The following is a 26,418-nucleotide window of genomic DNA, read 5'->3' as shown; positions in this document are numbered from 1 at the left end:
AAGGAGAGGAAGGGAGAGAGAGAGAGATAGAAACATCAATGATGAGAGAGTGGTCATTGATCAGCTGCCTTCTGCTCACCACCGGACTGGGAATCTAGCCCACAACCCAGGCATGTGTCCTGACCGGGAACTGAACTACGATCTCCTGGATCCTAGGTCGATGTTAAACAGCTGAGCCGCTCCCAGCCTGGCCGCATTTTTTATTTTTTACACAATACTCCTTTAGGAGCTTAGGCCACCTTGGAGTTAAATCATCCAAATCAGGCAATGAAATGTTGGAAGGTTTGTTAATGTTGAAACTAACCATTTTTGAAAAACAGCTTCAACACTTGAAACTAATTCTAGTATAATACTCTTTTACAGGAAATAAAAACTAGCAAATTTCACTAACACTGTGAGCATGCTTCTCTCTTGGTTTCGGGTAACTTAAGAATTAGAACAGTAAAGCAATTAAAGCACTTTCCCTGAGGAAGACACTGCTCTGCAAAATGTGCTCATGTCTCTTCTCCCAAATTCTTTCCCTGCCCTGTTTCTGTTATATTCTTTATCTTGTGTGACCCCAACCATGCATTAATGCACACACACACACACACACACACACCCCATGTTAGTCTTCTAATTGCAATAACTCCAAAACCCAGGAGCAATTTTAAAATGCAGGAGTCATAATAAAAACAAATAAACAGAATTCCTTTAAACCAGATAAATTTTTAGTGGAAAAAAACCACAGCAACAAAACCAAAAGTGAAACCATTTTTTCACTTCTTCCTTGGTGTATAAATTAGGCACTTCTACCACAGCTAGAGCCTAAGTCTGGGCTGGAGATGAGAGTCAGCAGCCTACCAGACTCTACGAAGGAACCTACTTTACACGCAGGTCTCTCTGGAGCCACCTGAAGATAGGAGCTTGGCCACAAGGAGACAGGTAAGTGAAAAGAGGCAAAGAAATGAGGTAGACATATAAAGACAGATTAGAGGACTAAAATAGAAACAAAAATTGATGGAAGTAGTCATAGGGAACAGTTAGAGACACAAGCAGATTAAGACATGCTAGGTACACTATATGAATCTGGCATCGTCATTGTTCAAAAAAGCAGCTCCAAATGTGGGTGAAAGGGAGTAAACTGTAAAGCAGGCAAACAATTTCGCAATCTGTTTCCTCAAATAAAAATATATCTAGACAGGTCAAAAGAAACTATTTGAAAGGATTTTTGCCGTAAGGAAATGGAGATTATGGCAATAGGGAAAACAATCCAAACACAGAACTGCAAGCCTCTCACAGACCGGGCAAAGGAATTAACCTTTAAAGGGAAGAATCTACAAGGTTCTGATAAAAAAGATAGGGTGTGGAGGGAGTGGAACAATCAGGGAACGTTTTGCCCAGAGTTTTACTGATTCTTAGGCAGGATCTTAACGGAGGGATAGTTGGCTAGGTCAGAAGGAGGGTGGGTCTAAGGTCAGAGGCCTGGAGAAAGGAGAGAAGGTTAATTTTTACATACAAGCACTTTGTTTTGATTGATCAGTGAAGGCCAATAGCTCAGCTCATTTTTTGAGGCAAAAAAAAAAAAAAAAAAGAATTTAAAATGTCTGTGTCCAGCCTCATTATAAGTGAAAACAGGGGACAGTGAGTCTTATCTCTAAGTCATACGGGGAAGGGCGCTTCTTTGCAGTAAGCCATGTGTTGGTGGAAAGCCCCAAAAGTCTAAATTCAGGACTGATTCCCAAGAACTGACATGTAGCCTTCTTCAAGTTCATCAAAGCTTTAATGGAAACTTATATACACTGGCTAAGTTGCTGCATGTTCCCAGTGGTGGTCGGCTGGAAAAAAATCCGCACACCCTCCCAGAACAGGATCGCTTTTCTTAAGAAGTTAATAGGAAAAGCATACGGTAGGTAGTCACATAGACCACCAGAAACAACAATTCATTTCTAAGTTAACAGATAGCATCAGGCAGTTATCCACAACCTATACATTCATTAACCTCCTTCCTGGGGGCATGACCTTGAACTTTGGGTGGCATTCCTGCTTTCTAGATAGTCAATGAAACCTCCTGCTACAGAGAGTTAGACAGTGACAGAAAGTTAAACAGAGAGTTCATTTTCCAGACACATTTACTGCTAGAGATATATTAAATCTCTAAAATGAGTTCCCCTACACCATACTCAGAGCACAAAAGGGTGGATAGATTTCTTTAACTGGTTCCAGGAGTAGAAGGTTCAGAAAAGTTTAATATTCTTATAATTACGTAACAGGTGCTATTGTTAGCACAGAGACATTATAAGTGGGAGCTCTCTCTGCCTCCACCTGTTGTCTGGGGGAGTGAGGTTTTTGATGTCACAAGAAAAGGAGTTTTCTAAGACTCACACAGGAGGATGAGATATTGTAGACAGCTTTATTTCTGTGGAGTCAAACCCCTGAGTTTCCAAGGTCCCATTTCCCTCCATCCATCAAGGAAGAAGTCACATTTTGCTTTCGGCAGAGCTAGGATTCAAGCCGTTGCCCAGCATTTCCCTTCCATGTCTGCACAGTCCAGTCCAGCATCTGGCTACCTTAGTTTGTGTACCCAGCTGTAGTTCATCAGTCCATTGTGTGCGGGGTCCACAGGACCACATGGCTAAAAAGGGAACATGGGCAGGAGCAAAGCCAGAGGCATAAGAAAGTCCAGAGCATCAAGAGACAGGAGAGAATTCTCCTCTTTCTGGGGTATTATGTCTTCCCAAATTTTCACAGGCTTGCAGTGGCCACACCCCCTCTGGCCAATGATCTTTGTTCCCAGGTTTAACTGACAGGCATCCTACATCACACCAACTTCACTGAGCTTGTGCCCATCTCCCCTTGTCCAGTCCCTTCCCCCAGTGATCTGCAGGGAATGGGCCAGTGGTTCCCGGTGGAGTGTGAAATTGCAGCTTCCTTGAGAAGCTGCCCAGATGGCCATGCTTATAATGTCTGGCCTCCCTTTTGCCCCTTTCTTCTTATTATTAACTAGCTAATTACAACCTAACAGAGAGAGGTCCTAACTCAACCTGGAAGATACATGGGAGGCTTCACAAATAAGGAGAAACTTGGACTGGGTCTGGAGTATAAAGCCCTGGGCAGGGAAGACGGAGAAAGACTCATGTAGCATCATCTTGTAAGGGAGGAAAATATTTCCCTTCCTCCCTTCCAGCTGTGTTGGCTGGTCTAATAATCAAATTGACATAAAACAAATTAAGAGAACAAAAGCAAATATAACTGTGTATACACAGAAGGCCACAGAAGACATGAAAACTGAAAGGCAGTCAAGCCCTGGATGCTCATAACCATCCTGAGCTAAAGGGAAAGGGTGTAGGAGTCTGGGGCCTGAAGGGGAAGAAACAATTCACAGGAAGATGGGAAGAGCAACTGTTTGGTCAATAAATGTTTGCAGTCCAAGCAGATAAATCTTTCTGATAAAAAAAAAAAAGTTTCACAGAAAGATGAGAAGAGAATATGTTTGGTTAAACAAAAAGTTTCCATGCCATGTAGATAAGTCTTTATGATATTTAAAATTACCTCTGGTGATAGCTGTTTTCCTGGTGTAAGCCCCTTGTCTAAATTCTTTTAGGCAGTTAAAGAAGAGGTTAAAAGCTTTTCCTGGGTCTTCTGGGTCTTAATTACTTTCAGCTCAAAGCAATCTACATGGCACATGTTGGGGTGGTGAATTCTGCCCCTCAATATACAAGACTAAGAAACTGTGAGGTTGAGGAAGGATGGCAGAGTGTAGATTCCATAAGAAGTGAATTAGGAAAATTAGGAAGTAGGAAAAAGAAAAAGTGTGGTTGTGAAAGAAATTAAGTTCATTGTTGTGAGATTGTGAGGGGCCTTGAACGCCAGAGCCAAGTAATTTGATCCTAATATCCTAAACCAATGAAGAGCTTTCAAAGTTTAGTAAACAAATAATTTAAATATGAGTTTCAGGATGCAATGTCAAACATGGATCATAGAGGTAGAGAGATAACACATTCAAGAGCCTTTCATAGAGCACAGTCAAATAAATAGGGCAAACGAATTCCCACTGTTTAATAGGTATCCAACAGCAGTCTCGTTTTAGGGGAAGAATTAGGGAAAACGGGGTTCCAAAACATTAAAGGTGCTCACATCACCATTTCCCCATTAGAATCGGGTGAACACCCCAAAATGGCTAGAGTTGGGAGTTTTGGGTGAATTTCTCATTGGATAAGCCATTCTACATAGTTAATGCATCAAGTCCAAAGAACAGTCCCAAATACAAAAGGAAAAATAAGATCTAGGATAGAAGGCAGAAATGTGGGGGCAAGCAAACATTTTTTTTTAAATTTTAATTAGGGTTTAAAGGACATATAACATTATATTAGTTCCCAGTGTACAATATAATGATTATATATATAAATATAACAAAAGGATCACCACAATAAATCTCATTAATACCCATCACCACACATACTTACAATTTTTTTTTATGATGGGAACTTTTAAGTTTACTCTCTTAGCAACTTTCAAAATACAGTAACGTATTATCAACTATAGTCACCATGCTGTACATTCCATCTTCAGAACTCATTCATTTTATAACACTAAGTTGTGCCTTTTGATCTCCTTCACCCATTTTGACCCCAAACCCCACCCCTGGGAACCACCAATCTGTTCTCTGGGAGTTCTATTGCTGTTGTTTGTTTTTAGTTTTCACATACTAGTGAGATCATACCTGTCCCCCTCTGACTGACTTACCTCACTTATCCTAATGCCTTCAAGGTCCACCCATGTTGTTGGAAAATGACAAGATTTCCTTCTTTTTATGGATGAATAATATTCCATTTTCTCTGACCATTTATCCATTGATGGACAATTAGGTTGTTTCCATGTTTTTGGATATTGTAAATAATACTGCAATTAACATGGTGATACACATCTTTTCTAGTTAGTGTTTCCGTTTCCTTCAGACAAATACCCAGAAGTGGAAATGCTGGATAATTAAATTTGATAGACACTGTCAAAGGTTGGAAATGGCAAGAAGAGTCTAATGCAGCTCATGGTTAGCACAAGAGCCACAACTCCTCAAATACATATTCTCTAAACACACAATCAAAAGTAGCCTCAACTTACTCTCTATCCCATTACCTGACTATTTCTTCTGAAAGAATCTGAAACAATCTGAAATTGTTTTGCTTATTCAATTATTTACAAGTTTATGGTCTGCTTCCCCCAACTAGGATGTAAACTCTCAAAAGGCAGGGGTCTAACCTATCTTAGTCAATTATCCCATAGCTCCTAGAGCATTTCCCAGCATGCTGATATCCCTCAATAAATATGTGTGGAATAAATGCTGATATTTTAAACATATTTTTGCTAGTACTTATATGATCTAGCTTGTTTAAAGGCACATTATCATTATGGGTTCAAGAGAGAAGAGATAGTCAACACAGAGAAGGTCCCTAGATTAAGCAGAATGAAGATGTTGGAGAAGGCTCCTGGGCTGGGTAACTAGAGTATGAGGATCAGGTTTATAGAAAAAAATGTTTTAAACAGATGAGGGCAGAAATGAGACTAACTAATAAGTGGATGGGATGCATTCATTGGCTCATTTTATCAACAAACACTTATTGAGCCAGAGGAGTGTGTGTGTATGTGTGTGTATGTGTGTGTGTGTGTGTGTGTGTGTGTGTGTGTGTGTGTGTGTGTGTCTGTGTGTTGAGAAGTCTGGCAATAAAGGGTATAGAAAGAAGAGGAGGGTGAGCCAGGGGCAAGTAAAAGTGCTATAACACTCCCCTGCCTGTTTTAAGTGTCTTTTTCTTCATTCAGCATTCATTTGGTTGCTATAAACCTTTGACTAATACTCAGTTATGACAAAGTTGACTCTGGTGGCTTTTCTCTTGCTTGGTCATTGTTTCAAATCAACGATGGGCCCTCAGAGCTATTTCCCCTTCATATTTTCTGATGTGACTTCTATATAGTTTATTTCTTCATAATGGCTGTGCTTAATGATTGCCTTCAAAATTCTTGAAAATATAGCAAATGATTCTTAGGTGTCCAGACAGTACAGGCTGATTCCAACATACCATTGAAATACACGGTCACTGAGGGCATAACAGAGGTTTGCCAAGGGCTCTGAGAAAGCCCTGAGAGGGTATCTATAGGAAAGGTCCCTCAACCCTGGCAAAGAAAGATGACCCAGAATGGAGATGTTACTCCTCCCTAAAAATGCTCTTGGATTCCTTTCTAACCCTCTTATTTACTATCTTCGTCTCCTACATCTAACCTATTTCTGACCTTGATAGCTTCTCACAAAGATGGATCCACACCACCTATAACTCCCAGTTATCGGAGCTGCTAAAGTGGTTAGGCATCTCTAGTAGACAAAGTAATAGAAGATTTTACTGTTGTATATGGAAAATATCAAATAGTATCCTAAACCAACTTTAAAACATTTTTTTAATTAAATTGACTGGGGTGACATTGGTTAATAAGATGGAAAGAATGCAAGCACTAAAATATCACAGACTCTATTATAACAGTAGACATGCATAATTATATGATTACGGTTATATTTTATAGAAATAGTATGACCAGGCCAAAATGTTTATTTCTAAGAAATAAATCAAACTTAGAGAGATAAAATTGAAATTCTGTTCCAGAATGAAGGCCCAGCATGATCTATAATCCATTGCTGCATTTCTTTATGAGAAAAAGTTTTCTATAATTGCCAAGACACTGCTGATTTAAAAGGAAAACCAAATGTATTGACTCTGAAAAATGAGAGAGAGAGAGAGAGAGAGAAAGAGAGAGAGAGAACTAAAAGCCTTTCCACAACAGTAAATTGGAGAGAATGAGGGGGGACACAGACAGCCGGGTGATGGAATAGGCTTATATGTCTGATGTTCTGCTCAGGTGCAGATAGAGAGAAAGGGAGAGAGAGAGGACAACCCACTTTGAAATCAATAGTCCTCTTCTTATAATGATTTTTAAATTTCAGAGTCACCATTCAACACATAATTCATGACACTTGGTCCTTAACAAAATAATAACATATGTCAAAGCATGCTGAAACCAGTTTTTTATTTCCTGACCTTATTCTAAATCCAGGCCCTCTCTTACACAGGCAGCTAGGACATGGATTAAGCTGTGAGCCGTAAAACACTGAAAGATTCAGGGACGGAACCATTCTACATCCACATATCTTGAAGCAACCTGAGGACAGGAGCTTGCCTAAAGGAGACAGGTAGGTAATAAAGAAGAGAAATTGAAGAGAAAGAGGTATAAGAAATGACACAGAGACTGAAAAAGAAACAGTGAAAATAAGTCAAAAGAAACAAAGATTAAAACAGAGACACAGAATAGACTGTAAGACTTGGAAAGCAGAAAATATGAATTTGACATGGTCCCTGCCAATAACTACAAGTATGGGAAGAAGGGGAATACATGATCTAGACACATAATGAAACATTTTGAAAATCTGTATAATACATATAAACACAAGGTACCATTGAAAGCGCACAAAACAGATCTACTAACTCACCTAGAAAATTAATGGAAGGCTTCACAAATAAGGAGAAAGTTGAATGACATCAGGAGGAATACAGAGCCCCTGGTAGAGAAGGTAGGGAAAGGGTCATGCAAGCTAATATTCAGGGTCAAGAAATGCCATAATAAAGGAAGATGGCAGAGTGTGGTTTCTAAGGGAAGAGAGTGAGATATTAGGAAAAGGGAAATGAGTGGCTGTGAAAGGAATTGTAGAGATTGACTCTTGTTAAATTATAAGAGTGTTGATTGCCAGAGGAAGTAGTTTTAATCATATCACAAAGAAGTGTACAGTTTTCAAAGTTTTAGAAACAAAGCAATACATAATCTAAATTTGCACGTCAGAAGGATGACTTTGGAAGCAATGCAGAAAATACATTACAAGAGAGAAAAACAACATCATTGAATGTTCCAGAGCAGAAGACATGGGGGCCCAATGGGAGTGTGAATACAGAGCAGGTACAGTACATATTTAAGAGCAAATTGACACAGTTGAATAGGTAAGATAGCCTATGACGGAAACGCAGTAGAGCCCAACAACAAATGAAAAGTTATAAATGTGGAACTACGAAAGAAAGTGTCCAGAAAACAAATGTGTCCACATCACCACAACCCTGTACTTATTAGGGATGTACGCAGTCTTAATAGGGACTCTGGACAGGAGTCTAGAACCAGAATTGAGAATAAGGCTCCCACTAGAGGGCACCATTATCCTACCTGAGGTAGGTAATTGGGAAAAAAACAACAAATACCAACTCCAAGTCCAAAGTAAAAGAACAAGATCCCATATAGAAAGTGGACACCAAAAACCAAACAAAATTAACTGAAACTAGAAATGTTAGGATCAAACAAGCAAGGTTACCAAAGATCCCCATGATCAGCACTAGAACTATACATCATGACTCTAATGTTAGCTTCTCAAAAGGCATTCTCTACCCACGTAATCGAAAGTGGCCACCTTCCCTCTCAAGTTCCCTGTCACAAAGAGTAAGATTTCCTTCTTTTTATGGCCTAGTAGTACTCCACTGTGTAAATGTAACGAAGCTTTTTTGTCCACTCATCTGCTGGTGGGCACTTAGGCTGCTTCCACATCTTGGCTATTGTAAATAATGCTGTAATGAACAAAGGGGTGCATATATTCTTTCAAATCAGTGTTTCGAGGTTCTTCAGACATATTTCCAGAAGTGGAATCACTGGATCATGAGGAGAGTCTATTTTTAATTGTTTGAGGTCCTTTCCTACTGCTTTCCACAAGCAGCTGCTCCAGTCTGCATTCCCACCCGCAGTGCATGAGGGCTCCCTCTTCCCCACATCCTCACCAACACTTGTTGTTTGTTTATTAACTGATGATAGCCATTCTGACAAGTGTGAGGTGATATCTCATTATGGTCTTAATAGGCAATATTTTGTTAAGGATTTCGTATCTTCATGAGAGATATTAGCCTGTAGTTTCCTTTTATTGATGTCTTGTCTGGTTTTGGTATTAGGGTAATCCTGACCTCATAAAATGACTTTGAAACTCACATTTGCTTCTATTCTCTGAAAAATATTACTCCAAGTCCACTTTCAAATGCCATTATATTGCTTCACAGATAATGCAAGTCCCTTACAATAACAAAAAAAAATCTAATCACTTCATCCTATTCATTGTATCATTGCTTTCATTCACTTTGCTTATCTATAAGCATGCATGGCACATATATACACTCACAGAAGTTATATACATTAGCACACACAATCAAATATATTGTTACTTTTATTATTTCTGAACAGATGTTTTCTATTAGATCAACTAGGACTAAAATTTAAAACTTGCCATGACCTGCGGGAGGATGTGGGGGATCCTGAGAGGTAGCAACGGGAGATTAAGAAATACACAGACATATATAAGACAGTTAAAGCTGGGCCCAGGTGGGACACTGCCCTCGGATGGAGAGACAGTGACCCCAAGCAAGCTCGGCGCCTTCATTATCTACATCAAGGTAACAATTCTTCACGCAAACTGCGGATAGCTGAAAGGGTCAAAACCAATCCCTTGGCGAGCTTTCTCAGAACATCCTGTTTTGCTGCGCTCAGAACAGCATCTTGGGGGTTGTTATTGTTATAGCTGCACCCACTGTACCTGGAAGCGGGCACCCGGCCGCTGCTCGGCTGATCACAGACCCTAGCCTTTGGCGGGACATGCTGCGCGCAAGCATAGCTCTGCTCGAGCCAGCGAGTCGCCTACACAGTGGACGGGGGCACCGGTGTCCAGGCACGGCTTTGCCTCTGCCCGGACAAGGTCCCTCAGGGTCTTCAGGGCACAGCTTTGCTCCTGTCCGAGTCCCGGCCAGCTTCCAGGTTCAGCCGCTCTCCACAAAAACTTTTTTTATTTTTAAATTAAATTTCTTGGGGTGACATTGGTTCATAAGATTATACAGGTTTCAAGTGTACAATTCTAGGATAATCATCGGCATATTGCATTGTGTGCCTGCCACCCAAAGTCAGGTCTTCTTCTCTAACCTGTGTTTGACCCCTTTACCCTTTACTACTCCCCAACCCTTTTCCTTCTCGTAACCACCATACCGTTGTCTGAGTCTATGAGTTTTGGTTGGTTTGTTTTTCTTGTTTGTTCCTTTGCTGTTTTCAGTATTATATCCCACATACGAGTGAAATCATATTGTGCGTAACTTTTTCTATCATACGTATTTTGCTTAGCATGACATTCTCAAGATCCATCCATGTTGTTGCAAATGGCAGTATTTCATCTTTTCTTATGGTTGAGTAATATTCCGTTGTTTACATGTACCACATCTTTTTTATCTAGTCCTCAATCGCAGAACACTTTGATTATTTCTGTCTTGGCCACAGTGAATAATGCTGCAGTGAACAGATTGGCGCATGAATCTTTGTGAATAAATGCTTTCATATTTTTCAAGTAGATACCCAGAAGAGGGGTTGCTGGGTCATATGATAACTCTTCATACAACTCTACGACAAACAAACAATCCAATCATGTCCTCTTTCCAGAAGTGTCTATTCAGATCCTTCACCCATTTGTTAATAGGATTCTCTGTTTCTTGGTGTTGAGTTGTATAAGTTCTTTATAATTATTGGATATCAACCCCTTATCAGATGCATCATTGATGATGAACGTGTTCTCCCATTCAGTGGGTTGTCTGTTCACTTTGTTGATAGTTTCCTTTGCTGTGCAAACATTTTTAGTTTGATGTAGTCCCATTTGTTTATTTTTCTTTCATTTCCCTTTCTCCATGGAGATATATCAGAAACAATATTGCTAGAAGAAATGTCTGATATTTTACTGCCTATGTTTGTTTCCAGGATTTTTATGGTTTTGAATGCTACTGACATTTAAGTGTTTGATCCATTTTGAGTTTATGCTTGTGCATGGTGTAAGAAGGTGGTCTAGTTTTGGGAGGTTTTTTCACACGTATCTGTTCTATTTTCCCAAAGCCATTTATTGAATACACTGTCTTTACCCCATTGCCTCTTTTGTCAAATAGTTATTGACCAATAAAGCATGGGTTTGTTCCTGGGATCTCTATTCTGTTCCATTGATCTATATGTCTGTTTTTATGCCGGTATCATGATGTTTTTATTACAACGGTCTTGGAGTATAGTTTGATATCAGGTAGTGTGATTCCTCCAACTTTGTTCTTCTTTCTCAAGACTGCTGTTGCTATTTGAGGTCTTTTGTGGTTCCATACAAATTTTTGGAATATTTTTTCTAGTTCTGTAAAATAGGCCATGGCTATCTTGATAGGAATTGTGCTGAATCTATAGATTGCTTTGGGTGGTATGGTCATTTTGATGATGTTATTTCTTTATATCTATGAACATGGTCTATGCTTCCACTTATTTATATGTTCTTCAATTTCTTTCTTCAGTGTCTTACAACTTTGAAGTACAAATCTTTTACCTTCTTAGTTAAATTTTTTCTAGATATTTTTTATGCAATTGTAAATGAGATTACTTACTTGTCTCTCTCCTAGTTCATTACTGATGTATGAAAATGCAATGAATTTCTGGATATTTATTTTGTATCCTACTGCTTTACTGAGTTCATTGATCACTTCTAGTAGTTTTTTGGTGGAATCTTTTATCAACGTCTTTTACTTTTTTAACGTAATTTTTATTGTTGACACTATTATAGATGTTTGCCTTTTCTCCCACTTTTGCCACTTGCCCACTTAAACCCACCCCCGATGCCCCCTTCCCTCCAGCCACCACCACACTGCTGTCTGTATCTATGGGTTATGCATATATGTTTTTTGGCTAATTCTTTCACCGTCTTTTATTCCATCACTTCTGACAGCTGTCAGTCTGTTCCAAGTATCCATGTTTCTGTTTCTATTCTGTTTGTCATTTTGTTCATTAGATTCCACATGTAAGTGAGATCATATGGCATTTGTCTTTCTCTAACTGCTTTATTTCACTTAGGACAATCATTTCCAGGTCCATCCATGCTGTCGCAAAAAGTGAGTTCCTTTTCTATGGTCTTGTAGTATTCCATCGGGCAGTTGTACCAAAGCTTTTTTATCCCCTCATCTACTGATGGGAACTCGGGCTATTTTCAGATCTTGGCTATTGAAAATAACACTGCAATGAACATAGGGGTGCATATATTCTTTTGGGCATCTTAGGATATATTCCCAGAAGTGGGGTCACTGGGTCAAAAGGCAGTTCCCTTTTTAATATTTTGAGGTAACATTACGCTGTCTTCCACAGTGGTTGTAGCAATCTGTATTCCCACCAACAGCCCGCTGGGGTTCCCTTTTCTCCACATCTTTGCCAACACTTGTTGATTTATTGTGGGTAGCCATTCCGGCAAGTATGAGGTGCTATTTCATCATGGTTTTAATTTGCATTTCTCTGATGACTAGTGATGTTGGGCATCTTTTCACATGTATATTGGCCATCTGTATGTCCTCTTGGAGAGGTGTCTATTCAGGTCTTAGGCCATTTTTTTAAATCCACACCCAATGATATGTTTATTGATTTTGGGACATTGACCGGTTGCCTCCAGTACACACCCTGATGGGGAATCAAACCTGAAACCTTTTGGTGTTAGGGACGATTGATCTGCCCAGCCAGGGCTTTTGCCTATTATTTAATTGGATTGTTTGTCTTCCTGGAGATAAGTTGTATAAGTTCTTTATATAGATTGGAAATTAATCCCTTTTCTTTATCATTGGCATATATGTCTCCCATAGAGTGGGTTCTCTTTTCATTTTGTTGATGGTTTCTTTTGCTGTGCAGAAGATTTTGTTTGGCTGCAGTCCCATTTGTTTAATCTTTCCATTGTTTCCCTAGCCCTACAATATATATACCAGAAAAAATATTGCTCGATAAGATGTCCGAGATTTTACTGCCTGTTTTCTTCCAGGATTTTTATGGTTTTGCAACTTGCATTTAAGTCTTTTATCCATTTTGAGTTTATTCTTGTGTATGGTGTAATTTGGTGGTCTAGATTCATTTCCTGCACGTACCAGTCCAAATTTCCCAACACCATTTATTGAAGAGGCTGTCTTTACTCCATTGTACACTTTTGCCACCCTTGTAAAATACCTATTGATCATTAAGGTGTGGGTTTATTTCTGGGCTCTCAGTGATCTATATGATTACAATGCCCGTGCAGTATAGTTTGATATTAGGTATTGTGATAGCATCAATTTCATTCTTCTTTTCCAAGATTGCTGAGGTTATTTGGGATATTTTTGGTCCATATAAATTTTTGGAATAGTTGTTCTACATCTGTGAAATATGCCATTGGTATTTTAATAGGAATTGCATTGAATCTATAGTAGATTGCTCTGGGTAGTATGGAAATTTTAATAATGTTAATTCTTCCAATCCATAAACACGTTATATGCTTCCACTTTTGTATCTTCCTCAATTACTTTCTTCAATGTCCTATATTATTCTGAGTATATGTCTTTTACCTCCTTTGTTAAATTTTTTCCTAGGTACCTTATTTTTACTATTGTCATAGTAAATGGGATTGTTTCTTAGTTTCTCTTTTTTATTGGTGTATAAAAATGCCACCGATTTCTGAATATTAATTTTATATCCTGCTATTTTGCTGAATTTATCAGATCTACTTATTTTTTGGTGGCATCTTTAGGGTTTTCTGTGCTCAATATCATGTCATCTGCGAACAATGACAGTTTTTGCGTAATAGTTCAATCTCTTTATTCATTATATGTCTGTTCAAAGTATTTACTTTTTCGTGATTCAGTCTTGGTGGGTTGTATATTTCTAAGAATATATCCATTTCTTGTAGGTTATATAAGTCTCTATTGGCATATAACTTATTGTCATATAATTGTTCATAGCGGTCTCTCATAATTCTTTGAGGTATTGTTTTACTGTTTCCTCTTTCACTTATGATTTTATTTATCAGCATCTTCTCCCTTTGTTCTTAGTCTAGATAAAGGTTTGCAAATTTTGTTTGTCTTTTTTAAAAGCCAGCTATTTATTTCATTGGCTTTTTCCCTATTGATTAATTCCACTCTTATATTTATTCCCTTCTTCCCACTAACTTGTGTCTTAGTTTTTTCTTTTTCTAGTTTGTTCCTTGAGGCTTAAAATTAAGTTTTTTGAGATTTTATAAATTTTCCTAAAACATGTATTTATCACTATAATGAACTACCCTCTCAGATCCACTTTTGAAGCAAGCCACTGTTTTATTTTTTACCAGGCCCTTGGCCAGAACTGGACCCTGGACCCTTCAGTCCATGGGATGAGGCTCTATCTGCTGAGCAAAACCGGCTGGGGCAGTTTGCTTCGTTCTTGGAAGCCTCATCAAAATTCTTCAAAAGTTCTGGAACTTCATCATCATCATCCACAGATTGTTTGGGCAGAGCTTCAGCCAGTTTCCTTAAACTAGTGAGACTGTCTGCATCAAGCTGGTTTAAGGTGCTGGGTAGCATGTCTTTCGGATGCTGTGTCCCAGCATGGTCTATAATGGTGAATGTTCACTGCCAGAGGTGCCTGAAGTTTGGGATTGTTAAGGTGGATCACTGATCCTTGGCTTGTGAACATAATTCATCTCTTCCATACCAGAGAGATTGCTTACCCCTAACTTTTTTGACGAGAACTGAAGTTATTTTTTTATCATTTGTGAACCAACTTCTTTCTACACACATTCTCTTTCTCTCCAAGGCACACTTGTGCCTGCAGTTTTGTGAGTTTCTACTGTTTCAGTATAGTTTATTCATCTTGTTGGAGAAGAGACAAGACTACAAGGGGGACTATGGTTGCGTTCAGAGGGTTGAGCAGAACAGCTGAGAATAAGGGCACACACAAGGGATGCAAGATGGCAGCTGGTTGGAGGTCAAAAGTGACACCCCACATCCCATTGTTTTTAGAACGTTGTGCTTTCATTTTCATTTGTGTTGAGATTTGTAAAATTTCCTTTTGATTTTTTTTCTTGGCACATCGGTTATTCAGGAGTGTGTTAATTTCCACATATTTGTAGATTTTCTGACTTTCTTCTTGTCGATTCCAGTTTCAGATCATTGTGGTTAAAAAAGATAATTGGTACAATTTAAATTCCCTTTAATTTCCTGATGTTTGTTTTGCAACCTAGCATATCATCTATCCTGGAGAATGTTTCTTGTGCTCTTGAGAGGAATATGCCTCCTTGGCTGCTGCATGGAATGTTCCATAAATGTTTGTATTCCTTTTGGTCCAATGTATGTTTCAAATCGAGGGTTTTTGTTGATTTTCTGTCCAGATTATCTATCCATTGCCAAAAGTAAGGAATCGAAGTCCCACTATTACTGTATTGTTGTCTTTTCTTTTCAGATCTGTCAGTATTGCTTAATAAGTTGATTTGTTCTGATCTTACGTGCATATATATTTATGATACTTCTGTCTTCTTGATAAATTGACCGTTTTATCATTACATACGGACCTCTTTATCTCTTGTTACCATTTCTTGGCATAAAGTCTATTTTGTCTGATATAAGTACAGCTACCCCTGTTTTGGTTTCTACTTGCAGGGGCTATCTTTTTCCATCCCTTCACTTTGGTCTTATTTGTCTCTTTAAAGCTGAAGTGAATCTCTTGTAGGCATCATATAAGTGTGTGTTGTTTTATTATTCCAGCTAGCTACTCTGTGACTTTTGATTAATTTCAATCCATTTACATTTTGAGTAATTATTGATGTGTAAAAATTTAGCAGTGCCATCTTCTTATTTGTTTGTTCTTTATCTCCCTTGTGGGTTTTCCCCCCTTCTGTTTCTTCCTACCTCTGTAAATTAGTCATTTTCTATGTTGGCGTTCTCTCTTTTCCCTTTCTTCATCTTTTGATGAAGTGAATCTACTGTAGGTTTCTGCTTTGTTGTTACCATGAGGATTACATAAAACATATACATGGAATAGTCCATTTTAAGTTAATAGTAACCCTACAAAATCTACTCTTTTACTCCCCCTTTTATATTTTTATTATCATAAAGTGCCTCTTTACATATTGTATAATTTTTAACTATTATAGTGGCTAAAGTTCTTCTTTTGTTTTGTTTTTTAGATATATCTTTATTGATTTCAGAGAGAGGAAGGGAGAGGGAGAGAGAGAGTTGAAACATCATGATGAGAGAGACACCATTGATCAGCCGCCTCTTGCACGCGCCCGACTGGGGATCGAGCCCACAACTTGGGTATGTGCCCTGACCAGGAATCGAACCGTGATTTCCTGGAACCTTGGTTGATGCTCTACCGCTGAGCCACACCGGCTGGGCTAAAGTTATTTTTAATATTCTTTTTCTTTAACCTTTATACTATAGTTAAGTAGTTAACACACAATGGTATGCTACAATTAGAGTTTTCTAAACATTGACTTTTATTGGTGTGCTATATAACTTCATGTTTTCATGTTCCTGAATGACATCTTTTAACTTTAGGTTAAAGAACTTCTTTCATCATTTCTTGCAAAGGGGGTCTACTGGTGATGAAGGCCCTCGGCTTCTGTTTGTCTGGGAAAGTCTTTATTTCTCCTACATATCTGAAGGATAACTTTGACAGAGGATTCTTGTCTGGCAACTTTGTTTCTCTTTCAATACTTTGAATATGTCATTCCATGCTCTTCTAGCTATAAGCTTTCGGTGGAGATATCTGCTGATGGCCTAAAGGAGCTTCTTTTGTAGGTTACAATCCCCCCCTCCCGCCCCCCGTCTGCTTTTAGGATTCCCAATTTGGCTTTGATTTTTCCCTTTCATTATAACGTTTCTTAAAGAAGGTCTTTTAAATTGAGATAATAAAGTGATCTATCAGCTTTGTGAACTTGGATGTCCAATTCTCTTCCCAAGTTTAGGAAGTCCTGCTATTATTACTGTAAACTTTCTGCAGCCTCTTCCTCTCTTCTTATGGAATCCAGATTATTCTAATTTTTGTTCTTTTTATGGAATCCCACAGATCATGGAAGCTTTCTTTGCTCATTTTCATTTTGTAAAATTCTTTTCTAATTGGGCTACTTAAAAGTCCCTGTCCTCTAACTCATTTATTCTGTCTTCCACTTGCTCTACCCTAATACAGATGCTCTCTACAGCATTTTCCACTTCCTTCATTAAATTCTTGTTTTATTAAAAATGTTAATGTTGACATCTGATAAGGGGTTAATTTCCAAAATATATAAAGAAGTTATATAACTCAACACCAAGGAGACAAACAATCCAATTTTTAAAATGGGCAAAGGACCTGAATACACACTTCTCCAAAGAGGACATACAGATGGCCAAGAGACATCTGAAAAAGGTTCAAGGTCACTAATAGAAAAATAGAAATAAAAACTACAATGAGATATCACCTGTAACCTACCTGAATGGCCACCAACAATAAATCAACAAACAAGTGCTGGCAAAAATGTGGAGAAAAGAGAACCCTGGTGGGCTGTTAGTGGGAATGCAAACTTGGTATAGCAACTATGGAAACAGGAGTTTCCTCAAAAAATTAAAAATAGAGCTGTTTTTTGACCCAGTCATCCCACTTTTGGGAATATATCCTAAGAATCCTGAAACATCAATCAGACAGAATATATGTATCCCTGCGCTTATAGCAGCATTATTTACAATAGCCAATATCTGGAAATAGCCCAAGTGTCCTTCATTAAATTCTTCAGTTCTAAAATGATTTCTATTCCTTTTGTAGATATTTCATTTTGTTCACAGAATTTTTTCCCCTGGTTTTGCTAAATTGTCTTTCTGAGTTTTCTTATTTTTAGTCAGATTTTTCAAATGAACTATTTTGAATTCTTTGTCAGCCAGGGCACAAAATTCCATGACTTTGAGCTAAACTACTGACAATTTATTACCTTTTGGTCATGATGTTTCCTTGTTTATTTGATGGTTGTGGTTAATTCTCACCTGAGGATATCTTCCCATTGGTATATTTACACGCATGGATGTGTTTTATTATTTATTTTAAAAGTATATCTTTACTGATTTCAGAGATGGAGAGGGAGAGAGAGAGAAACATCAATGATGAGAGAGTCATTGATCGGCTGCCTCCTGCACACTCCCAACTGGGGATCAAGCCCACAACCCGGGCATGTGCCCTGACTGGGAATCAAACTGCGAACTCCAGGATCCTAGGTTGATGCTCAACCACTGAGCCATGCCTGGCCAGGCTCCCCCTGATTTTTAAAGAGAGTGGAAGGGGCAGGCAGGGAGAGAAAGAGAAACATCAATGTGAGGGTGTGAGAGGGACACATCAATTGGTTGCCTCCTGCATGTGCCCTGACTGGAGCCTGGGAACGAACCTACAACCCAGGTACATGCTTCTGACCAGGAATTGAACCCGTCATCCTTCAGTGCATGGGTGGGTGCTCTACACACTGAGCCCCACAGGACAGGGCTGTTTCCTTGATTCTTTTATGTCCTTATAATATTACCTTGCTCCTTTTGCTTTTGAAGTTGCAGACACATCCTTCTTTACCAGTTCCTTTTAGATGGGCTCTTCTGTCTATTGGAGCTGTTATATCAGGGTTTTATTGGCCTTTGTATGGGTACACCTTCGACCCTTTTCTTGCTCACTTGTGGCAGAATTCTTAAGCTTTTATGGCTTCTCTAGTTCTTACCATTCACCAAACCAGCTACTGGAGAAAAAATTTTTGTTTTCAAGAACAAAGCCCTGTATAGATCAAGTGCATGGTTTCTCCTTTGCACAAGGATCCTGGTGTGTTTTTCTGATAGTACGACATTAGGCAATAAAAGGAGCTGACCACAGAGTTGGGGGAGTTGGGGGTTAAGCCTTGGGGGTTGGGTAATGCCTACAGACCCAGTAGGAGATCCTCAAGTGGGGTTTCCTCAGAGGAACATGGGAGCCCTTTCTGCTAAAGCCCTGAGCATAATGAACAGGGACCTCACTCCTTTAATGCCTTTTGATATTTTATCTGCCTCTTTGCCATCTCTTCCCTCCCACTAGTTGGAGGTCCTGCCCCAGTATTCTGAGTGGTGGTGGAAAGCAGTGTGCTTCTCTACCATGTCTCATACAACCATGATAGGCAGGCATTCACTCACAACTTTTATTTATTCCTACTGAAGAGATGGCCACCACAAGATTGTTTAGCCAGTGCAATGTCACCAAACTCATGCTGTAATCTCTCCTTGAGAAGACTGGACTTCTACAAATTCTCTCTTATCTGTGGGTATCTGTCTATGTCAGTCCTCCCCATGATTGAGGTAGGTCCATTGGCTCTGCTGATTCCACAAGTCAAACTGAGGTCTTCTGCCTATTACCAGATCCAAGTGGACAAAATTCCTCTGACACCCCTTGACATAATGTGCTAAGTTCCACAATTCCCACAGAGGCACTTTTCTTCAAGGATGAGAGTCTAATTTGTTGTTTTAAAATGGGGACCAACAGGAAAAGAATTTATGCCACCATGATGTGACATCAACAAGTGCATTTTAAACATCAGGAGATTTAATAAACATTACATGACCTAAGTACAAATAATGCAAAGACAGGGAGAGAACTATTCAACACAAGTCTAACAAAAACTAACCTTAAATGATAATGGGTGGTACCACAGCTTAAAGCTCCACATGCAATTGATTCTGTGCAACAGAATGTGCTAAAAGCCAGGCTACTGAGTTGAAATTCACCTGGCCACTATAAAAGAAGTCCATGTTGAGAATACTCACAAAGATGTCTTACACACACACACACACACACACACACACACACATTTTAAAGTGTTAAAAAAAAGTAGATTTGTTGCCTGGCCCAGCAAGGCTCAGTGGTTGAGCATTGACCTAGGACCAGGAGATCAGGGTTCAATTCCTGGTCAGGGCACATACCTAAGTTGAGGGCTCGATCCCCAGTCCCGGTATGCAGGAGACGGCCGATCAATGACAACTCTCTCATCATTGATGTTTCTATCTCTCTCTCTCCCTTCCTCTCTCTGAAATCAATAAAGATACATTTAAAAAAAAAAAATAGATTTGTTGAAAGAATGAAAGGAGGGGATAAGAAAGCCTTAAACATTTTCATCTTTAGGAAACTCATTATTTTCACCATGTGGCTGTCCATTTCAAAGGTCATGACATAAGCTAAATAAGCGTCTTTGCTTTCCACAGCCATGGGCACAGCAAAATCCACCCCTCGTAAGCCCTTAGAAGAAGACAAAAAAAAGCAACATCTCTAAGAGTTGCTGAGCGCAGTAGGACTTGCAGTTGAATACTGGTTGCCAAAGCTACAGAAGCACCTGGGTGTGACGAGTGCCCAGGCCTTGCGACACCTAGAAGAACAAGATCTCCAGAAGCTGAAATCCCAGGCCAAGCATTCTTGGGAGAAAGGGGCCCTGGAGAAGCTGCTTCATCTGCAATGCTCAGATAGCCTTTCAGCTTTACAGGGGCCTCAGGTGGAAATGGAAAAGGAAAACGAGAAGGCAGAGCAGGCCCAGCAGGTACAAAGAGACTCAGTGCCAGAGGGGAGACAACAACAAGAAGAGGCGGTGATGAAAAAAGCAGCAGAGCTGAGGCTGGCAACAAAGACCCCCCAAAAGCACGAGCCACCCCCGGAAAGGACCTCAGGAAAAAACTTGAAAACTATGCAGAGACAACAGAGCCTCATGGAAGGCACATTTCCTCACAGGCAAAATGTCCCAGATAGAGATCTGGTGAGATGGGCATCTGGAGGGCTGGCCCTGCAGGGAATTTACGTAACAAGCTACCATGGGAGCTTTCTAGAGAGGAGAGAAGACCTACTGAGTGTCCCCAAGAAATTCACCTTCTCTGGCCCTGAGCAGGGCACACGGATGGAAACCAAGGAATTTACATCTTCTCAAGCAGAATCCATGTTCACCCAGACAATAGAGAAGTTGGGCTTCAATGTAACTATCTCGGCCAAGAACAGAGGTTGGGGATTTAGCTTGGAAGCTGGTATGGACCACAGCAAACATTCAGAATCCAAGGAAACCCGACAGTCACGTTCTGATCACTCTTATTTCTGCTCTACCAAGTTCAGTTATGTCCCACTTGCCTCCTGCCACTTTCCCATTGATCAGCTCCAGTTCTCCAAGGCTGCTCTCCAGGAACTGAAATGCATTGAAGACCTTCTGGGACAGCCTGAAGACCCAGACAGACTCACCTTGCTGAGGCACAGGACTGAAGCTTTCTTCCACAGGTTTGGCTCTCATGCCAACCAGGGCCCTCTGCACCTGGGAGGAATCTACTGTTGGAAAGCCGTTTCAGAGGGTTTCCGAAGTGAGCAGCTGGAAGAAGTAAAACAGCAGTCAGCAGAGGCCCTGAATGCTTACATAAGATGCTCTGGAGTGGAAGTAGCTGCAGGTGCAGATGTGTCACACTCTCATTCAAAAACTGCCACCAAAAGCACAAACTTCCAAAATCTCCAAACCAAAGTCCAATTATTTGTGACACAGACAGGTGGCCCACCAGAAGCAAATGGCTTTCTCCAGTGGAAAGCTGGCCTAGTTGCCTGTAATCAAACCTGGAATGTCATTGACAGGGGGCTTCAGCTGGTGCCCATTTGGGACATCATTCTCTCTAACTACAGAAGTGATTTTAAGGATCCTCTTCAGGTAGCTAGGTTACTGAAAGACAGCTACAGTGCTCTGACTGGCCTCACTGCCCAGATCCAGGATGGAGAAGAATTACTGAGTGTCAGGGAGGAAGCTAGGGTTTTCCTAGAGGATGTGAAATCCTGGGAGGTATCTGATCCCAAAGAGCAGCTTCAAAAACTGATCAATTTCATGCAAAAGTCGAAAAGTTATGACACTTGGGTTAACATATGCCTCCCAGATTGTGGTCTGCAGAGTTTTCTGGTAAACACTGTTAACTTTTGCCAAAAATCTTCCATTGGTGAAACTGAGTTTATTAAATCTCAATTGCGCAGCCTTTTGGATCCTCACATCTACAGAGTGAAAAACTTTCCTCAGGCTCAGTCCATCATGCAGTGGATCTTCCAGTCACAGTCACAGTCACAGCAAGAGCCTATCTGCATCTCCCAATTGTCTGAATTAATTAAAATCTTACAGGAAACCCGGAATGACCTCATGGAAGCGATGCCCAATTCTGAGTCTGAAGAAACAGTGGAGGAAGCTCAAAGAAAGGCAACATCTGAGCTCAACTGGTTTCTTGGCGGCTTCTTGAACCCCCCTGCACGGCGGGTGTGAGTCTGGGAGGGCTGGTGGGGCCTGCAACTCTGGGCGGACTGTCCCGGACCCCGACCATCCCACCCGTGCCCACGACGGTGACCTTATGTAAGAATGATTCAGCATGCTGTCCCTGCGCATGCGGCTTAGCCTTTTGTAAGAATGATTCAGCAGAATGTCCCTGCGCATGCGGCTTAGCCTTATGTAAGAATGATTCCGCAGAATGTCCCTGCGCATGCGGCTTAGCCTTATGTAAGAATGATTCAGCAGAATGTCCCTGCGCATGCGGCTTAGCCTCTTGTAAGAATGATTCCGCAGAATGTCCCTGCGCATGCGGCTTAGCCTTACGTAAGAATGATTCAGCAGAATGTCCCTGCGCATGCGGCTTAGCCTTATGTAAGAATGATTCAGCATGCTGTCCCTGTGCATGCGGCTTAGCCTTATGTAAGAATGATTCCGCAGAATGTCCCTGCGCATGCGGCTTAGCCTTATGTAAGAATGATTCCGCAGAATGTCCCTGCGCATGCGGCTTAGCCTTACGTAAGAATGATTCAGCATGCTGTCCCTGCGCATGCGGCTTAGCCTTATGTAAGAATGATTCAGCAGAATGTCCCTGCGCATGCGGCTTAGCCTTATGTAAGAATGATTCAGCAGAATGTCCCTGCGCATGCGGCTTAGCCTTATGTAAGAATGATTCAGCAGAATGTCCCTGCGCATGCGGCTTAGCCTTACGTAAGAATGATTCAGCAGAATGTCCCTGCGCATGCGGCTTAGCCTTTTGTAAGAATGACTCAGCAGAATGTCCCTGCGCATGCGGCTTAGCCTTATGTAAGAATGCTTCCGCAGAATGTCCCTGCGCATGCGGCTTAGCCTTACGTAAGAATGATTCAGCAGAATGTCCCTGCGCATGGGGCTTAGCCTTACGTAAGAATGATTCAGCAGAATGTCCCTGCGCATGCGGCTTAGCCTTACGTAAGAATGATTCAGCAGAATGTCCCTGCGCATGCGGCTTAGCCTTACGTAAGAATGATTCAGCATGCTGTCCCTGCGCATGCGGCTTAGCCTTATGTAAGAATGCTTCAGCAGAATGTCCCTGTGCAGGCAGAGCGCGCCGCTGGCGGGGGTCTATATAACCAGCCCTGCACACAGTCAGGCAGGAGCTGTTTCTCCCAATGTCGGCTCCGCGCGCCGCCTTGGCCTTGACGTTGGGGATCTCGCCCCAATCACCCCTTGCAGCCTCCCTCTGCCAACACTTGGCGCAGCCGGCAGGATGAGGTGAGTCTCCCCTCGGCTCCTACTGAGAACCCGGGGGGAGGACACGTGGCCCCCTCCCTCCTCGGGGTACCCTGTCGCGGCTACCTACTGGCGTGGGCACCGCCGGAGGACTGGGATGCTGTGCCCCCGCCCGAGGAGGTCCGGAAGGCTCTGCAGCGCCGGAGGCCGGGGCCCTCCTGGCCACGGGGCAGCCGCGGGCGGGAGGCGGGGCTGTTTCTGTGTGTTCTCCCGCACGCCGGCCGCGGGAACCGGGAACTGCGGGCGCAAGTACAGCAGCTGCCTCGCGGAAGCGGAGCTGGAGCAGCGCCACGGTGCGACCGGCCGAAGGCTGCGCGCACGGGGTGCCGTCCTTGGTGCCGCCTTCCCGCGCCTAGTCCCGGGAGGCGGCGCAGACGGGGGCGGCCCATCGCGCGGCGGAAAGTGGAGGCCGAGGAAGCCCTGGCCCGGGGAGGGCAGCAGGAGGGCCGCCCCCACCCCCACGCCACACCACGCACGCCACACACGCCGCGGCGGGACCGCGCGACTCGCCCACGCACTGCGAGCAGCAACCGGGGGAATCCGACCCGCGTGGCTGCTGCGCTTGTGGGCTGGTGGGGCTGACAATATGCAAAGGAACGGAAGAAGCAGCTCACCTTCCTGCAGGTCTCTTCCCTCCTTGTTGTCCTCATGTCCACTTCTGGTGACAAGGAAGAAAATCCTGGCCGGCGTGGCTCCTCCTGTGCGCCTGGAGGCCCTGGGCTCAGCTCTGGTCAGGGCACGTGCCCGGCTTGCAGGCTCAATCGACAGTAGGGGGCGTGCAGGAGGCAGCCCATCGAATCTCTCACTCTCATTGATGTTTCTCTCTCCTTTTTTCCTCTCTCTCTAAATAAATCAATAAAAATTTATTTTTAAAAAAAAATGGTTCAAAACGCGTAAGTATTCAAAGTCCAGTATTATAGGAGTCTAAGAAGGTCTGACTGGCTTTTGGAACAAGATTTATGAGCAGGTTAAAAGGGCCATTTTAATCAAGGCTCTGAACAAAGTCAGATTTGATTACACCATTAATGGTTTTAAAAACTATTACTTCAGTAATGACATATCAAAGAATATATAGTTTTTAGGTTCTGATATTTCAAGAGATTTTTTTTGTTATTAAACTGTAAGGAAACGCTTATCAACAGGCTATTCAAGCCATAGTATTATGATCAGAATAAAAAGGAAAAGCACTCTAAAGCCACCAAGAACCTGAGAGGGGAAATCAATCCCCATTCTGCAAACCTATATACACCTTCTGAAACAATGACTTATGCTGGATTCCCAAAGCTGATGAGTTAAAGGAGTCCTGACACAAAGGAGAATTTCTTCATGTTGGACATAGAGCATCCATTGGCTTCCATCTACAGGCACACTCTCTACCCCTCCCTAGACCGTGAAAACAGACAATCCAGGGAACAGCAGCCCAAACTTGTGTCTTCAGAGCATGCAGATAAAAGTGCCGAATCTGTGCCTTTGTACCCTCAAAGGACTTCAAGCAAACTCTCAGTTTGAGGTCAAATGACCCATGTCTACAGAAGAAATCCTGGAACAGAAAAATTTTGTGTGTGGGGGGGGGGCTCTTAAACAGTACAGTTTCCTTTTTGTTCTCTGGAAAATAGTCTCAGTAAGGACCTCCTAATATGATCATCTTCAAATGGCGACAGCAACAGAACACCTGCATCGCCTGGCGCCTCTCTCATGTCCACATATCTTCCTCCTTGAAAACTGCGATTTTCAGTTGACAATTCGTGAATGGGTGGTGGTGGTGTTTTTGTAATTTGTTTACTGAATCCATAATGGCTTTTAACTAAGAATTATCATATATCATATATTAACTTTGTTTTCAATCCAAAATTATTGTATATAAATAAAGATCTTTGGTAAGTTCCTCAGGCATTTAAGTGGTGTGATGATTATTTGAGATGAAGAAGCTGTACTCAAGGTATAAGAAAAAAACTGGCAAGAAGTACATTGGGACAGAGAGAAGATGACTGTGTAGGAATGGGGATTTCTGTGATAGTACTGGAGAGAGTACAGCTGCCACCAAGGTGGGATCAGGGCTGCGGGGATTACAGTGTCACTGGATTGGGGTCACTGAGGGAGGCGCCCTCAGCACCGTGTTGGAGGAGGAAACGGAGTCAGTAAGGGTGAGAACCACGAGACCATCAAGAGGAGGAAATACTGGGGCCAGGTGTAGTTCACAGGAATAGAGGGGGTCAGACCTGCAGGGGCAGTAGAGGTAAGGTTCACATGGTCAGTGAAATGGCTCTCACAAGGGTCATTGAAAGTGAGGAACTTAGTAACCCAGGAGTTGGGGGTCATCACATTAGTAGATTTAGAGGATTTGGAGAGTAAGTGAAGCAAGAGATCCCAAGTGCAGAGGGAAAGGAGGAATCACAAGGCCTCTAGGAACGGGGCCAAGAGGGTGATGGATTCTAAGACCAGATCAAATAGCAATAAGATGAGTTTCTTAAATGAAAATGAAAATTCACAGTGAGAAAGTTTGAAGTAGGACAGTCTCTCGGGGAGAATATGAATAAGAGAAAGCGTAGGGAATGGGGTGCATTATGGACTAAACGTTTGTGCCTTCCTCCAAAAGTCATCAGTTCAAGTCCTAACTCCCAATGTAATTGAGAGAGAGGGGCCTTGAGAGATAATTAGGGGGGATAAGTTCATGAGGACAGGGCCTTCATAATGGGGTTAGTGGCCTTATCAAAAGAGAGATCCCTTTCTCTCCTCGTGCACCAAGGAAAGAAGTTGTCATACAGCAAGATTATGGCCCGACTGAGAGCCGTCTCCTGGAACCGAACCAGCCAGAACCTTGATCTTAGATGCTCCAGAACTATGAAAATCTAATTTCTTGATCTAAGACAGCCAGTCAGTTTTTATATTATGGCAGCCTAAGCTGACTACAACAGGATGTGAATAAAACTTGCCCCCCTTAATTTTTGGAGTGCTCTTCCTTTGGACTATGGGGAAAGACATATGAAACATACCAT

The 26,418-nt window shown here is 41.6% G+C and overlaps 1 protein-coding gene across 2 annotated transcripts; it reads left to right on the top strand.

Moving 5' to 3' along the window:
• Window positions 1-25,318, top strand: LOC308565837 (interferon-induced very large GTPase 1-like). 2 transcript variants are annotated; one of them, XR_014000077.1, is made up of 4 exons: window positions 1-924; window positions 7,094-7,213; window positions 20,094-22,813; window positions 23,192-25,318. XR_014000077.1 is itself a non-coding variant. In XM_081155501.1 (4 exons), exons 3-4 carry the CDS (start codon window positions 20,384-20,386, stop codon window positions 23,406-23,408), a joined length of 1,941 nt encoding a protein of 646 aa, XP_081011627.1. In that variant the 5' UTR covers window positions 1-924; window positions 7,094-7,213; window positions 20,094-20,383; the 3' UTR covers window positions 23,409-25,311. The 2 variants fall into 2 exon arrangements, 1 of the variants encoding a protein (XP_081011627.1); XM_081155501.1 differs by having other exon boundaries at window positions 20,094-22,146; window positions 23,231-25,311.
• Window positions 25,319-26,418: the final 1,100 nt, after the last annotated feature.

Source organism: Miniopterus schreibersii, assembly GCF_964146895.1.
Source record: "Miniopterus schreibersii genome assembly, chromosome: 12".
Classification (NCBI taxonomy): Eukaryota; Metazoa; Chordata; class Mammalia; order Chiroptera; family Miniopteridae; genus Miniopterus; species Miniopterus schreibersii.
The sequence above is the reverse complement of the archived record's forward strand: the minus strand, read 5'-3'. Positions and strand labels throughout refer to the sequence as shown.

What these genes read in the sequence shown, in the direction of transcription:
- LOC308565837 (XM_081155501.1), top strand. Translation starts at nt 20,384, where the DNA reads ATGGAAAAGGAAAACGAGAAGGCAGAGCAGGCCCAGCAGGTACAAAGA. An exon ending in AACCCCCCTGCACGGCGGGT is followed by an intron (nt 22,147 to 23,230) that starts GTGAGTCTGGGA and finishes GTCCCTGTGCAG; the next exon opens with GCAGAGCGCGCCGCTGGCGG.